At 41.4% G+C, this 17,560-nt stretch overlaps 1 protein-coding gene across 1 annotated transcript in view; it reads right to left on the bottom strand.

Moving 5' to 3' along the window:
• The window catches only part of BMP1 (bone morphogenetic protein 1), a 162,307-nt gene that overhangs the window by 111,179 nt on the left and 33,568 nt on the right, over positions 1–17,560 (bottom strand). The window contains exon 2 of the mRNA XM_089658704.1: positions 14,727–14,822. Within this exon, the coding sequence (XP_089514830.1) occupies positions 14,727–14,822 (96 nt within the window). The remainder of the gene's footprint in view (positions 1–14,726; positions 14,823–17,560) is intronic.

Below are 17,560 nucleotides of genomic sequence, written 5' to 3' on the forward strand. Positions count from 1 at the left end.
TGACTATCCATTCATCAGAGATCTGTAAAATAATATGGCCTGCAATTCCTTCAAATTTTAGAACAGCACTTCACATAAGGCTAAGTTTGGGGGGAAAATGTTTGCATTAAATCTAAGCAATGGTAAAATTACTGATTTTTTTTTTTTAAAGTGTCATCTGCTCCCCTCCCATACCCCGCAGTAGGGGTAATGCTAGAGCTAGACCTTTGACAGGCACTATGACCACCCTTTCCATCAACCCTCCTTCATTCATAGAAACTGTTCTATATTGTCTATGAATTTAGAAGTGCCCTATGAATGGAGTAGGGGAGGATGAATGAAAAGTGCTCCTCCTCCATAGTATACTACAGTACAGCTTCTATGAACAGAGGAAGGGGGTGTATAGGGCAAGCATACCGACACTCTTGAGTGCCGGTCACAGGTTCTGCACTGGTTATAACCCCCTCAGCACCAGCAGATTACAGCTGCGGGATAAGGGAGGGACTTATTTCCACTATTACAGTCAGCACCAGCCCAAGGGACACTTCAGATTAAATCTAAGCAATGTTCCTTGTGCAGATTTAAAAAAAAAAAAAAAAAAAAAACTTGGCTCGTAAACTTAAGCAGGCCATAGAGTATACAATTTTCTTGTGGTGGAAGGATACGAAGTTGCTAGATTCTCCATCAACACAGGCAGCATTGATTGGGAAATCCGTCCCATAGCGGTATGTTCTTCTAACAGGGAGCCTTCCCTGCTGGCAGGACACAATGAATAGTGCTATCGGCTACAGCTTACACTTGGAACAATACAGTCACAAGTACTGTTCTGGCAACCGCCAAACCCAGACACGTCCATCGGATTGCCAGACAGAGAAGCGTGATTGGTCACTCCAGAGAACACATCTCCACTGCTCCAGTGGTGGCGTGCTTTACACCACTGCGTCCGACGCTTTGCATTAAATTTGGTGATGTAAGGCTTGGATGCAGCTTCTCGGCCATGGAAACTCATTCCATGAAGTGACTTCTACGCACTGTACTTCAGCATGTGATGACCCCGTTCTGTCATTTTACATGGCCTACCACTTTGTGGCTGAGTTGCTGTTACCAGTTGTTTCCATATTGTTATAGTACCACTAACAGTTGGCCGCAGAATATTTAGTAGCAAGAACATTTCACAGATGGACTTATTGCACAGGTGGCAACCTATCACGGTACCACGCTTGAATTCACTGAGCTCCTGAGAGCGACCCATTCTTTCACAAATGTTTGTAGAAGCAGTCTGCATGCCTAGGTGCTTGATGTTATACAACTGTGGCAATGGAGGTGATTGGAACACCTGAATCCAATGATTTGGAGGGGGTGTGCCAATACGTTTGGCAATATAGTGTACATGATTTGAAATTTGACCAGTCCTTGCTGAACTGGCCAAAATTTGATCCATGTATGGTCAGCTTTAGGCTTTAATAAACCAACCAGCAATGTGTGCAGTTAGGTAACTCATATCAACCACAGTTTTGCTTCCATTAGTATAACTGTAGTAAACTGAAATCTAATTGGTTTCTTTAAGTTTTGGCTCTGCTTAGTTAAAAAAGCGTGAAGAGAAAATTTAATTGACGTATACAGTTGCAAGAAAAAGTATGTGAACCCCTTGGGATTACATGGAGTTTAGCATGAATTGGGCATAAAATGTGCTCTGAATGTCATCTAAGTCACAACAATAGAAGAACACAGTCTGCTGAACATAATACTACACAAACATTAGATGTTGCCATGGTTTAATTGCACATAACATGTAAACATTCACAGTGCAGGGAGGAAAAAGTATGTGAAGCCCTAGCTTAATGACTTCTCCCAGAGCTAATTGGAGCCAGGAGTGAGCCAACCTTGACTCCAATCAGTGTGATGATATTGGATGTGTTGCTGACAGCTGTCCTGCCCTTAAAAAACACACACCTGTTTTGGGTTTACTGGTTCCAAGAAGCACTGTCTGATGTGGACCATGCCTCGCAGAAAAGAGCTATCAGAAGACCTACGATCAAGAATTGTTGACTTGCATGAAGCTGGAAAGGGTTACAAAAGTATCTCCAAAAGCCTTGATGTTCATGTGTCCATGGTAAGACAGACTGTCTACAAATGGAGAAAGTTTAGCACTGTTGCTACTTTCCCTAGGCATGGTCGTCCTGTAAAAATGACTGCAAGAGCACAGCGCAGAATGCTGCATGAGGTAAAGAAGAATCCCAGAGTGTCAGCTAAAGACCTACAGAAATCTCTGGCACATGCTAACATTTTTGTTGACACATCTACAATAAGGAAAACATTAAACAAGAATGGAGTACATGGGAGGACACCACGGAGGAAGCCATTGCTGTCCAAAAAGAATATTGCAGCACGTTTGAAGTTTGCAAAAGAGCACCTGGATGTTCCACAGCACTACTGGCAAAATATACTGTGGATAGATGAAACCAAGATTGAGTTGTTTGGGAAGAACACACAACACTATGTGTGGAGAAAAAAAGGCACAGCACACCAACATCAAAACCTCATCCCCACTGTAAAACATGGCGGAGGGAGCATCATGGTTTGGGGCTGCTTTGCTGCCTCAGGGCCTGGATGGATTGTTGTCATTGATGGGAAAATGAATTTTAGAGTGTATCAAGACATTTTGCAGGAAAACGTATGACCATCTGTCCGCCAACTGAAGCTCTGCAGAGGATGGGTGATGCAACAGGACAATGACCCAAAGCATACAAGTAATTCAACAAAACAATGGCTGCAACAGCACAGAATACGCCTTCTGGAGTGGCCCAGTCAGAGTCCTGACCTCAACCCGATTGAAATGCTGTGGCATGACCTAAAGAGAGCGATTCACACCAAACATCCCAAGAATATTGCTACACTGAAACAGTTTTGTGAAGAGGAGTGGTCCAAAATTACTCCAGATCGTTGTGCAGGTCTGATCTGCAACTACAGGAAACGTTTGGTTGAGGTTATTGCTGCCGAAGGAGGGTCAACCAGTTATTAAGTCCAAAGGTTCACATACTTTTTCCTCCCTGCACTGTGAATGTTTACATGTTATGTGCAATTAAACCATGGCAACATCTAATGTTTGTGTAGTATTATGTTCAGCAGACTGTGTTCTTCTATTGTTGTGACTTAGATGACGTTCAGAGCACATTTTATGCCCAATTCATGCAAAACTCCACGTAATCCAAAGGGGTTCACATACTTTTTCTTGCAACTGTATATCCAAGTACTGTACTCTTGTCGTGTTTCCCTATTGTGCCTGTTAATGGCGGTGAGTGATGCAGAACCACTAAAGTAAATCACAGTTATAAGGCCATGTTTTGGTGGGCTTCATGGTATATACTATAGCAGTATACAGGCCATAATAGATTTGATTTGTAGAACTCCAGCCATATTTTTTTTTCATTATTTTTGTTGCCGTTATGGATTGAGTCAGAAGGAGCTAGAATGTTTCAGGGTTTCAGTCACAGACAGAAGTTCTTAAAGCAGAACTAAAAGTGGTAATGAAAAAAATGTAAGCAGGCAGCTCTTAACTGCAGAAGATTCTATGTCTCTGCAATAGAAGAAACTTACCTGCCTGTTCACAATCAGTGTTCGAATGCTAAAAAAGCTGCACCTCAGTGCTAAAATGAAACTCCCAATCGAGATAACCGAAGAAACCAAACTTGGAAGAGCAAGTGGAAACAAGTTTAGTTCTGCTTTAAAGGATAAGGTCACCTTTTCGGGCAGTAATTCACTTTTCATAATAAATATAAGCATTTTCCAATGCCATTTCTGGCCCAGCCATCCCAATGTACTTTTCTCTCTCACTTACCTCATCCACAAGACGTTTACATTTTTTTGCCAGTTTCTGTGAGATTTTGAATGGTTTTTCAGATTGCCAAATTTCCTATAAATGGTCTCTCAGCATTCACTTCCTGTAGGCCACATCCCAGAAGCCTTCACTTTGCATCAGGGAAGATGGTGTTATAGGGTGTGTTCACCATTCTGGACCACACTTACCTTATCAGTTATGTAGTACAAGGGCCTGTCTGATTTGATACAGATGGAATAGTGTGCTTAGGTTCAAGTGTGTCCTTTACTAGAACTATTCCATAGTTCTAGTAAGTCTACAGGAAATTGTATATAGATTGTACAATCAGATTGCATAGTGTATGTCCATCTTTATACAAGTACATAGGAGGGAGTGGAAACACTCAGTTGTCAGGCCCCGTTCACATCACCATGTAGTGAAGACTCACATTCCCAAATGAGTTTGTTTTGGAGCATTTTCACTCGTCCTGCATAGGGCAGCCCACTGACTTGAACAAGCTGCTATACACACAACAGTTGCCCCAGAACATTTTTTGGAGTGGAGCACGATGCGTTACTGAAGTTTTTTGGTGCGTTTACCGCACTTGGGGTGCCTTTAACATGTAATGACAAAACACGATGCACATTTGCAGCGTGTTTCTGAAACACATGGCAAAGCACGCATTTTCTGTGCAGATTGCCATGCATTCATAAACACACAGATGTGATTGGAGCCTCTTTGTTCTGTGTAAACGCACCAATTTCACTTTCAGACCCCATTCACACCGAGTGCATGTTTTTTGGCTCGCTTTTCCAGTGACACACATAGGGCAGCCGTTGATTTCAATGGGGTGTGCTACACGTGGCAAAGTAGCTCATGGGACATTTTGGTGTGATGCGAGTTGCACATTTTTTACTGCGCATTGTTGCTGCATTTGTCACCCCCTTTTTCATGTGGCAAAATGTGTGCTTGTTTCTGTGTTTGGTGTGCCGTTAACAACTAATGACACCAAAAGCGCAACTAGTTAATTTTAGGTGTATAAATGTGGCTATACAATATACAATCTGATTGTACAGTAAATCTCCTTTAGATTTACCAAAACTATATAATTGGAGGACACAGCATCCATCCAATCACTCTATATCCAATCAAGCAGGCCCTTGCATTACATCAGGGGTGTCCCGTGGGCTGCATGTGGCCTGAGCCCATCTGAAGGGATGCTGGGGTAGCCAGGCAAGTGCACATGGGGAATGATCCCGGGGATGTTGTGAAAAAAATAGTCTATAGGAGAGGGGCGGTGTACTAGTGAGGTCAGTGCAGGATGTGTGTGCCAATGAGATCAGCTGGTAATCTGCTTCCAGGGTCCTACTGTCTCCTCTGTCCTCTGTCTACAATCCAAGAATTTAAAAAAAACTTTCTACAAAATTTACCAAGGGCTAAGGTAAGGCCTCGCTCTCCAGATCAAAAAGAGCTTGGATATTTTTGCAACTGAGGTACATTAATGGTATATTGATGCATAGGGGAGCTGGATTTTATAAAATAAAAAAAAAAGTGAACTTCGCTTTATTCCCTTTTTTGAGGGGAGGGAGCAAAGTTAAAGTTTTATTACTGTTTGTGTGCTGGCTGAAATGATTTCTCAACCTGATGACCACAGAGGTACGAAGGTGAAATCTTTCCAATGGAATCACAGAGAGCGCTATGGGCAGCACAACTCCAGTTATAAAGATAACGGAAGAACCCAAACCCAGAAGAAGACCAGCTGAAGATGCTGGTGCCACTGAAGGAGTAAGGGGAGACAAGTTTAGATGCACTTTAACCTTGCCCACTCTATAAAAAAAAAACAAGAAAGAAAGAAGTACTTTTGTTATTATTTGTGTCCCTGCTAAAATGATTTCCTAACCAGGTGACCAATGGCAAAGCTTGGCAAACCCTACGGGCAGTTCAACTAGGTATATTAATTCCAAAAATACAAAAACAGTACATGTTTTATGTAGACAGAGTCTGAAAAGAAAAAAGTGGGGGTTTTCACAAAGGAGATCCCTATTTTAAACATATCTGGGTTTATTTGCTAAAACTGGAGAGTGCAAAATCTGGTGCAGCTCTGCATAGAAACCAATCAGCTTCCAGACTTTATTGTCCAAGCTTAATTGAACAAGCTGAAGTTAGAAGCTGATTGGTTACCATGCACAGCTGCACCAGATTTTGCAATCTCCAGTTTTAGTAAATGAACCACATTGCATGGCTGGAATATCAAACAATGTACTATATGCTATAAAGTCAATCTGGAAAAGACAGACAAATATGGACACTCCCATCATCATTCTGCTGGTATTGAAATGGCATCTAAGCTTGCTAGTGATGTATGCATGACTAGTTGTCCCCAGATGTATTGTATGGTGATGTAATCTGGCCCACAGTTGTTCACAGCTCCCGCAGGCACTAGGGCTGTACCTACATAATACTGTGAATATCCTTCGATATAATGTTATACTTCACAGGCCCGATTACTATAACAATATTTGGCTAAAGAATTACGATTTATTTCCATTGGGTACCAAGCTTGCACAACACAGGCAACCTCATCATCATCATGACATCCGTTCATGAAAATATGGCTAACACACCAACAAAACAAATCCACCCCCTGCACAACCACAGCTGACCAGCTGGCCCAGGAAAAGCTCTCATGTCAAAGAGCTAAGTTACTAGAATCACTGAACTCACTGACAATCCCGCCGTAGTGTAGGTGTATGTGTAAATCTGTGGCATGACTAAGATTATTTCCATGACTCCTTATCAAAACAGGAAAGCAATGAGAACAACAGGATGAGCAAGTGGGGGTGAGGTATAAAGAACTCTGATAAAATATTATTTGTTCAGCAGAAAAAAAACCCAAAAAAGGTTATAGGTGAGCAAGATAACACAGGAAGGAAGAAAACATTATAAGGACATAAAGAGAAGATTACATCTCGGGTTTTCAAGGGGTGTTAGGAAATGAAAGGCACATTCAATAAAGTTGTAAAAAAACAAAAAACACTCTCACATAAAACATATGGTAAACGCAGTTACGACCAAACAGATTTCAGATTATTTCAAGTAAACCAGTCACATACCTAGCAATCAATTCAAACTGAGCATTTGATGAAAATTCGTGAGCAGTGCCTGAAATCTGCATGTCAGAATGATCTGCAAATTTAGAGGTACAGGCTGCTGAACTTGCCTTTTCCTGTTAAGTTGACCTCACATTTCCCCTCCACATAGTGAGCCTACCAGGTGGTCCTTTAGTGTGATGAAAAATCTCACTGACCAATAGGGAGGATTTACAACTGTCAGGATCACTACAAGAAACCTTGCTGGTGCTGCTGCTGACTTAGCTATTAGGTTAGTAATGCAAGGGGCAAACCATGCAGGTTAGTGACAGGTGTGCTTTACTACCGACAACTGCATACATAAAAAAGTACTATCCTGTGCTCTACAATTCACAGCATTCAATGCACCTGAGGGAACTCACTCCTGACTACCTGTTAGCCAATTGGTAGATACAGGTGAAATTCGAAAAATTAGATATATCGTGCAAAAGTTCATTTATTTCAGTAATGCAACTTAAAAGGTGAAACGAATATATGAGATAGACTCATTACATGCAAAGCAAGATAGTTCAAGCCGTGATTTGTCATAGTTGTGATGATTATGGCTTACAGCTCATGAAAACCCCAAATCCACAATCTCAGAAAATTAGAATATTACATGCAATCAATAAAACAAGGATTGTACATAGAACAATATCGGACCTCTGAAATGTATACGCATGCATATGTACTCAGTACTTGGTTTGGGCTCCTTTTGCAGCAATTACTGCTTCAATGTGGCGTGGCATGGAAGCTGTCAGCCTTTGGCACTGCTGAGGTGTTATGGAAGACCAGGATGCTTCAATAGTGGCCTTCAGATCTTCTGCATTGTTCGGTCTCATTTCTCTCATCTTTCTCTTTGCAATGTTCCATATATTCTCTATGGGGTTCAGGTCAGGTGAGTTTGCTGGCCAATCAAGCACAGTAATCCCACGGTCATTGAACCAGGTTTTGGTGCTTTTGGCAGTGTGGGCAGGTGCCAAGTCCTGCTGGAAAATGAAGTCAGCATCCCCATAAAGCTTGTCTGCGGAAGGCAGCATGAAGTACTCCAAAATCTCCTGCTAGACGGCTGCGTTGACCCTGGACTTAATGAAGCACAGTGGACCAACACCAGCAGATGACATGGCTCCCCAAATCAACACAGTCTGTGGAAACTTCACACTGGACTTCAAGCATCTTGCAGTGTGTGCCTCTCCATTCTTCCTCCATACTCTGGGTCCTTGGTTTCCAAATGAGATGCAAAAGTTGCTCTCATCAGAAAAGAGGACTTTGGACCACTGAGCAACAGACCAGGTCTGGTTTTCTTTAGCCCAGGTAAGACACTTCTGATGTGGTTTGTTGTTCAGGAGCGGCTTGACAAGAGGAATACGACATTTGGAGCCCATGTCCAGGATCCGTCTGTGTGCGGTGGCTCTTGATGCACTGACTCCAGCCTTAGTCCACTCCTTGTGAAAGTCCCCAACACTTTTGAATGGCCTTTTCCTGACAATCCTCTCCAGGCTGCGGTCATCCCTGCTGCTTGTGCACCTTTTTTCTTCCACACTCTTCCCTTCCACATAACTTTCTGTTAATGTGTTTTGATACAGCACTTTGGGAACATCCAACTTCTTTTGCAATTACCTTTTGAGGCTTTCCCTCCTTATGGAGGGTGTCAATGATGGTTTTCTGCACAACTGTAAGGTCAGCAGTCTTTCCCATGATTGTGATTCCTACTGAACCAGACAGAGACCATTTAAAGGCTCAGGAACGCTTTGTAGGTGTTATGGCTTAATTAGCTGATTAGAGTGGGACACTTTGAGCCTAGAATATTGCACCTTTTCACAATATTCTAATTTTCTGAGATTGTGGATTTGGGGTTTTCATGAGCTGTAAGCCATAATCATCACAATTATGACAAATCACGGCTTGAACTATCTTGCTTTGCATGTAATGAGTCTATCTCATATATTAATCACCTTTTAAGTTGCATTACTGAAATAAATGAACTTTTGCACGATATTCTAATTTTTCGAGTTTCACCTGTATGTCAAGGGGATCTAGCAGAATTCACATGCTTACCATCCTACCTCAGAATGAATGGAAGAGCATTACACCTGTCTCTGGCAGTACACATTCATGTGGAGCTGACTATACCCAGTAAGCAAGTACAATTTTGCGAATGCTTGAGTTTCAGCCAATCAGCTACCCCTCTATTCGTCCTGCCCAACTGTTAGTGGATTTTAAACCTAAGAAATTTGCAATACCAACATAAAATAAATAACGAAAATAAGTGAAAGTGCTACTAAGACATCCAGGTGTCAACAACCAGAGACGAAAATGTGTATGTCTATGATGTAGCACACACCTCATTTAGATTATGCAACCAAAACATAAATAACTTTATAGAAATATAACAATATATATGAAAATAGAGATAAAAAGGCAACCACCAAATAAAATCCATGTGGATTTTGGTTGTAGAAGCTATTGCAGTTTAAAAAAGGTATATGTTTTTAAACGAGGGGTGAGCTACACCATATAAATAAAAATTCTGCTAATTGGTTAAAACTTGTTTTTCGGTATTCAAGCAAGTATGCAGAGTCCAACACACATTCCTGCATTGTGATACGGGGTTCCTTCTAGAGCTACACTACTGTTTAGAGAAGAACTGGCTTACCACAGCACCTTCAATGCTCACCTCCCCTCCAGCAAGGCAATATCTGTGAGCTCCCTGAATAGTGAGGTCATCTTCTCCCTGGCTTCCTTCAGGTTTTGCATTTCATTCATCTTGATTGGCCAGCCTGGGATGATACTCCCGCACATACACGGGAGTTCATTCACCCCGGCACCAAATTGTGCAGAAAATGTACACAGAGCTGTACATTCTAAGGGTCCATGCACATTGGCTATAAAAATGTTGCTTATACAGGCATTTTGCATTTATTTTCTTGAGCCTGTAGAAGCAGCTCTATGTTAGCCTATGTGTCCATGCACATTAGGAAGTTTACAGCCATTTTTTCAGAACGGCGTTTAGAGGCAAAAAAACCCTTCCGAATCCTGTTCTTAAGATGAGCATTTGGGCAGAAGAAAAACAAAAAGCTTGCAAAACGTGCATAAACGTGGCATTTAGCAGCATTCAGCGTTTTCAAGTATACACTGAAAAAGGAGTAGAGGGAATGTTTTGAAAGAAAAAAAAAAAAAAAACACTTATAAAAACCCATAAACTCTCCAATTCTTTTTCAATACGAGTGATTATGAGCATATTTTATTCTGCTTTTTACTGCCAGAGGTTCTTGCTTTTTTTCTGCCTATAGTGTGCATAAACCCTGAAACATCTTGCACAGAAAAGGGTAGGAAGCACTTATTTCATCAATAATAGCATGTCTCTTTTACAATAAAAATACTTCCTGCTTGAATGTTTTTAAAATCAGGGCTAAGAACTCCAAGTGGCAGTCGCAGGGGTCCCTAATAACAAAACCCCGGGTTCAGATGGCCTCCCCGAAGAGGTATTGTTACCAGAACGTCTGGGAGGTGTTTACCGGAGCTTTCCAGGAAGGTGTTCTTCCTAGCTCTAGGAATGAGGCAGTGATCACCATTATATTGAAGTCAGGTAAAAATCCTTTATATCCAGAATCATATTGTCCAATCTCACTATTAACTTCAGATGTTAAGCTCTTAGTGGAAATGTTGTCAAATCGTTTATTGAACTATATGGAATCCCTTATCCACCCAGACCAATCAGGCTTTATACCAAATAGGACTACTGCAATAATTCTTTGAAGACGCTTTCTTAACCTACAGATTCCCAAAGAAAATATGGGCAATAGGGCTATATTGCCACTCAATGCGGCTTAAGTATTTGATAGCATTGAATGGAATTTCCTATGGCATGTTTTGCAGAAATTTGGTTTGGGGCTACGTTTCATCAGATGGATTAAGCTCCTTTATTCCTTCCCCTCTGCAAGGGTTCAGGTCAATGGACATATTTCAGATTTTGTTTCCGCTTCACCAGGGCACGAGGCAGGGGTGTCCTCTTTCACCCTGTCTTTTTGCCCTGGCCTTGGAGCCCCTTGCGGCTTCAATCCGACAATCTGCTGACATAGTGGGCTTCCATAGAAGGTTGGGAGAGGATAAGGTAGCTCTATATGTAGACAATATCCTTCTCTTTTTAGGGGATACCTCCTCCTGTTTGATGGCATCCATGTCTCTTATCTCAGTATATGGTTCATTTTCTGGGTTTACCATTAACTGGGACAAAATCTGTTCTTATGCAGCTTGACCCACTGCCTGGTGATTTACCCTCTGAGGCCAACCTGATTTCAGTTCTCTTCCTTTAAATATCTAGGCATTCACATTACACCTAGAGCTTCAGATTACTTGTCTTTAAATATTGACCCTCTTATCTAGGATGAAATAAACTGGCAGAACTTTGTTTAAACTGCCTTTGCCAGTTACTGGCAAGGCCAATCTAGTAAAAATGATATGGTTGCCACAATTGTTATACCTACTAAATAATTGCCCAGTTTGGATCCCTCAAAAAAAAAACCTTTAGAAATATAGATACCTTGTTCCAGGAACTTATTTGGAAACTAGGACACCCTAGAATAAAACTTACTACCCTTCAACTCCCCAAGGATAGTGGGGATCTGGCGGTCCCCAACGCCAAATTGTACTATATAGCCTCCCAACTCCAACACATGTATGGGTGGCATTCAGTTAACATTCTAGACCCCGTTCAATGCATTTTATTGTCAAGACTTCCAGAAGCTCCTTTGTGGACCTGTTGGTATTGGGTCAATTTCAGGTACACCATACGTTTCCGACATTTTATATGTTTCATCATCTGTGGGAATCTGTTGGGGATCTAACATCTCATATAGGATATACGCAATATATGCCCATTTGGAATAACCCCAACCTCCCTGAATTGGCCAAGCTTACAGGTTTTGATACCTGGCGGCAAGCGGGTATTATTCATCTACATCAACTCTATAGTAATGATGTTCTGTTCTCTTTTGAAAACTTAGTGGAGAGATACGATTTACATATAAGCTGTTTTTTCAATATCTTTAGTTCCGTCATGCTTTACATTGTCAGGCTCTCTCGATGGAGTTGAAATATAATGCCTCCAATGTACTGGGAATCGCGGTATCCTCATCCAGCAATAAAAGGGGGTTGATAGCGGATTTATACTGTGCCCTGCATGCCACATTTAGGGAACAGATACATTTGAAGTGTGGAGACAGATGGGAGGAGGATTTGGGTCAACGGCAGCAAGCACTTGAACTCATCCCTAGGGTACCATTATCGCCCTCTCAAAAGGTTGACAAGTATTTATTTTACATAGGGTTAATTATACCCCACAGCGCTTGCACACTTGGGGTAGACATTCTTCACCCTACTGCCTGTGCTGTACAGTACATAATGCGTCTCTGATACATATGCTGTGTCCCAAACTACATCGTTATTGGACTGCAATTTTTGGCATATTTAACAACATTTGCTCTACACAGGTCCCTCTAGACCCGAAGGGTGCTATAATCCTCCCACGCTAACGCAATAGAGGTAAGCGGTGAATTTCACAAAGAGGGAAGAATTAACATACAAGCATAAACGGTTTCCCGAAAAAAATTCTATAAAATTTGGGACCCCTGGATATCTTCTGACGACTCCTCCCTCACCTCCGCTGACTCCTGAGAAACTTTAGGAATGAATATATAACATTTGTGATTTTTGCTCTCTATGTGCCGCTGCATAGTCCTTTGCTGGCATATCTGCTTACACATGCTAGGTTTCTAAAGGAAACTGCAGACTTACACATTGTGTTACTCCTACAAGATTGTTTTTTTTTATGTGAAACTGGAAGCCATCTGTTTACTCTCTTTATTTGCTCTCTTTTCTAGTATCCTCTGATATCGAGGTTTCTGATTTACGTTTTTATGTTGCATTGTCTCTGTCTTGTTAATGTTTTTCAATAAAAACTATCCGATTAAAAAAAAAATATAGATATATAAATCAGGGCTAAAAGCAAATCCTTGTCATGTCTTGGTGTGATTAACAGTGATTGATGGCTAGCAATTTAATCTCTAGAGCAGTGGCGGACTTACCATTCGAGCACTCGGGCACTGCCCGAGGGCCCGGGGTCAGTAGCGGGCCCCATGAGATGTCCCTGGTACCTTTTTCATAGGCTTTTTTGGGTGTGGGCAACAACACAGGGGCCCCATGAACCCCTATTGCCCGGGGGCTCCATGAGTTGTCAGTCCACCCCTGCTCTAGAGTCATTGGCGATTTGTTGCTGCAACAAGTTAAACGCTTCAGCATTGGGTTAGTATGCTCCAATACAAATCCCTCTTCTTTGGCAAACTGCATCTGCCATGGAGATGAATGTGATTAGGGCTATATCTCAGTACAGGGGCAGACTGACCATTTGGAAACTCGGGCACTGCCCGAGGGCCTGGGGTCAGTAGGGGGCCCCATGAGATGCCCCTGGTACCTTTTTGCTAGGCTTTTTTGAGTTTGGGCAAGGACACAGGGGCCCCATGATCCCTTCTTGCCCGGGGGCCCCATGAGTTGTCAGTCCGCCCCTGTCTCAGTAGCAACTTTGTAGCAGAGACTTGTAATGACTACAATACTGTTTTCTCTGGATTTGTTCCTGGCTAGAGAGTTACTGTTGTAGCTGACTACAATGCTTTATCTAGGCAGCTACATATCACTGCTTGTGAAGTGAGCAACCGATCACTTGAATTTTATGAACTACAGACCTATATTTGACTGTGATGCATTTGTTTCCTAGCAAGAAAAACATGAGGGAGAGAAGATCTATAGCTGCTCAAAATAGCCAGAATGACTATGGCTGAAGGCAGCTATTCCTATGTGTTTCCAGATCTTTGTCCTGAGCTCCACCTCTTGCACCGTTGGAGCTTCACCATATTCCTTCTGTACACTCCGTGGAGGAAGGACTAACTAAAACTAAACTAAGGACTAAACTATACAAATGCAGTATGATTGAAAATAATGTTTGGGAATGAGGAATGAGGCACAGACCCTGTCAGGCCTAGGAAGATGCAGCCTAAAAGTGATTCTAAAAGGCTCACAGTTTTTAACATTAATGCATTAAAGAAAAAAACCTTCTGTGTACAGCTACCCCCCCCCCCCCCCAGCCCCACCTTATACTTACCCAAACCCCATCTTGATCCAGCGATGTCCACGAGAGTATATGTACTAGGGAAGTGTTCCCTAGTTATTGTAAACTAGGGAAGGGTTAAAATCCGCTCAGTTTATTTTTTGTTCTCTGTTGCACTGAGATTTTCCCTCACATTCTGCCATGGAGTCTCAACTGAAAGTGACAGGAAATATCTACAAATGAGGGAAATCCCTATCTTGGACAATTTTCACTGGAACAAGCATCCTTACTGGATGGTTTTCATCTTTTTTCCCCTACTCTGGTGACAGCTGTTGTAACATTTTGGATTTCCCATCACTTTCTGCCTTGATGACGAGGGTCACCAGGGCAACCAGAGGATGTATCTCTATAACAGGAACACAAATGGCAATATAAACTGGACAATGAAAAAAGGTTTTGTCTATACATACATTTGGTGAGAGGCTGAAGAAACATCTAAATAATACAAGCAATAAAATGAATACTAAAAATAAATAAAAGGCAAGGTTGATTCAGTTATCCTACCTGTTCAAAAGCTTACTGATAATTGCCATAAACATTATGGTTGCAGATTTTTTATTTCCAGATTTACAAATATAGACCAGTTTTCTTAACATATAAAAATTATGACATTTTACAGATTAAATTCACAAAAAGTCACCTGTAGAGATTGTCCTGTTCCTTAAGTCCACAACACGATCAATCTTAAAGAGAGCTAAATCCTCCTCATCCAGGGCAATATCCCCAATAAAAGCAGCTAGAGAGACAAAGAGAAGTAGCGGTTCAGAAAGAATGATCAAAGATCTACTCATTCAAATACATTAAATATGAAATGACAACTTTGTTCTTTTTTTTAGGATGCATCATCAATGTGGTCTTAGATAAACTCACATAATCCATAATGGAAAACATGAAACAAAGTGCAAATCATTACCTTATATTAAACGATGATAAAGATACATAACACGAAAATACCATATACAATAAAATACAGTAAGGGGAAAGAGAGCCTTTACACTTAGTTCAAAAGCGAGCCCATCAAGGTGAACCTCCACCTGAAAACATCTTCGCAGGATGCAATTTAGTGATTGAGGCAAGAATTTATAAAGTGTCCCATCTCACACCAGGAAAATTTATGAACTGCCAATCCTCCTGAGAGGGGAAAAAAGGTCTTGGAAAACACAATTTCTGTTGCACCACCCTCAGCCAAAGTTCCCTCTGTTGTAGTGACTGTGCCACCATCCTTCACTGTTTTCCCTATTTTGAGGCCTAAGGTAAAGATCATGTATGTGCAGGGGTTGGACAAAAAAAAAAAAAAATGGACACACTACATGATTTGCAGGTGTGAAAGTGGTGACATTTTGTGAAAGCGGAAGTGATGTAATCTTCTTTTGCTTCCACTGCAGCCTCACACACCTTGGGGAGCCTCACTATCGTCATTCACTGCGTGCGCTGCTAGTAATACGGAGTCATGTCAGAGCTTACCGAGCTTCAAAGTGGGCAAATTGTTGGTGCCCACTTAGCTGGTGCCTCTGTGACTGAAGTTGCCAATTGATTTGCCGTGTTTCATGGTATCCCACCATTTCTTGTGTAAGCAAGGACAGCAGGTGAGATAAATCTCACTTCCTGTCCCTGCTTACACAAGAACTGGTGGTCACCAGACAGGATAATCAAGGACAACAATAAAAAACATTGCCAGAAGTTCTAACCCTTCCTTTCTTTCTCCAAAATGAAAATAAAGGTTCCAGCTGGAGGTTGACTCTAAAGGGCCAGTCTACCCAAGAGTTATATTTTACTCATAAGTGAAAGCTGGAGTTTTGGTGTTCCCAGCCACATTAACATGTTCTAGCCTCTTCTGTAGCATTCTCAAAATGAAAAATAAATGTAAAATCCAACAGAGATGGACCCGTAATGGCTACGGTAGGTGTGCACACCCCAGTACAGAAATCTTATCAATGGAATCTCTGAGAAACAGAAGTAGAATTCGAAGGCAGTTTGACTCTAGCATCTACCATGAAGAGAAATATCACTTTTAGAATACATTGACCACATGTGCCACAATGACTGCATGTGGAGACAAGGATTTTTGTATGAGCCCATGATAGGTAACAACTTGTTGTGTGATTGCAGTTATAAATATCAGTGGACAGTTATCTTCGAAACACTAATCACTTTCACTCATGATTCAACAAATTGTTACAAGAAGCCAAAAATGTCCTCCTATACAAGGATGAAGTTCAAGCTGCAGTCAGTCAAAGTCCTGTGGACGCAGACTGGCCAGTAAACCATGGCCAGATGTACAGCCATCTGCATGTATGCCGTCAGTGCTCATGTCCCGGAATGCTCCTGAAGCAGCATGACTTGCTCTGGTCAAGGTATCCGTGTGTTCTCATGGGAAAGGAAACCACTTTTATTACGTGCAGGAAAACATATTATTAAAAGGACAAATGTGCCTGTTTCCTGCTCCATGATAAAGAGGACTTTAGTATTCAAATTGCTGATAGTTATTTACTTTTGGCTCCCATCCTTGTCCACTACATAAACCAGAAATGCAAACTCTTTGTCCCAAAAATAAGGACTTACGCACACTGGTGCATTTACATTCACAATTTATACAGATGGACCTATTCACAAAGGCCTTTTCTGTTCTTCTAAACAAGAACATTCCACTGTCCATTCTTGTCTATATTGGGCATTGTATGCAGGTAAACCTGAGTGTAAACGTAATTGGACAACATGCACAGCAGCACATATTGACCTAAGCCTTCAGTTATTCTAAATGACTGAAGGCCAAGGTAATTTTGTGTATGCATCACTGTCACTGACTACAAAGTACAGTTGTGCCCATAAGTTTGCATATCCTCTCAGAAATTGTGAAATTTTGGCATTTTTACTGAAAATATAACTGATCATACCAAAAAAAAAAAACTGTCTTTTATTTAAGGATAGTGATCATATGAAGCCATTTACGAACACATAGTGGTTTGGCTCCTAATAACAGAAAATAACCCAAATGGCCCTGATCAAAAAGTTTACATACCCTGGAATGTTTGGCCTGACACACACAGGTTAAACAGGCAATTACAAGGTTAATTTCCCACATCTGTGGCTTTTTAAATTACAATTAGTGTCTTTGTGTAAATAGTCAATGAGTTTGTTAGTTCCCACGTGGATGCACTGAGCAAGCTAGATATTAAGCCATGGGGAGCAGAAAAGAACTGCCAAAAGACCTGTGTAACCAGGTAATGCAACTTTATAAAGATGGAAAAGGATATATAAAGCCTTGAATATGCCAGTCAGTACTGTTCAATCACTTATTAAGAAGTGGAAACTTTGGGGACCTCATTACCAAGCCAAGGTCAGGTAGACCAAGAAAGATTGCAGCCACAACTGCCAGAAGAATTGTTCGGGATACAAAGAAAACCCCACAGCTAACCTCAGGAGAAATACAGGCTGCTCTTGAAAAAAATGACTGTGTAATCTCAAGGAGCACAA

The sequence above is a fragment of the Staurois parvus genome, unplaced genomic scaffold (genome assembly GCF_062004578.1).
Source record: "Staurois parvus isolate SC_StPar_1 unplaced genomic scaffold, SC_StPar_1.0 ptg001090l, whole genome shotgun sequence".
Lineage (NCBI taxonomy): Eukaryota > Metazoa > Chordata > Amphibia > Anura > Ranidae > Staurois > Staurois parvus.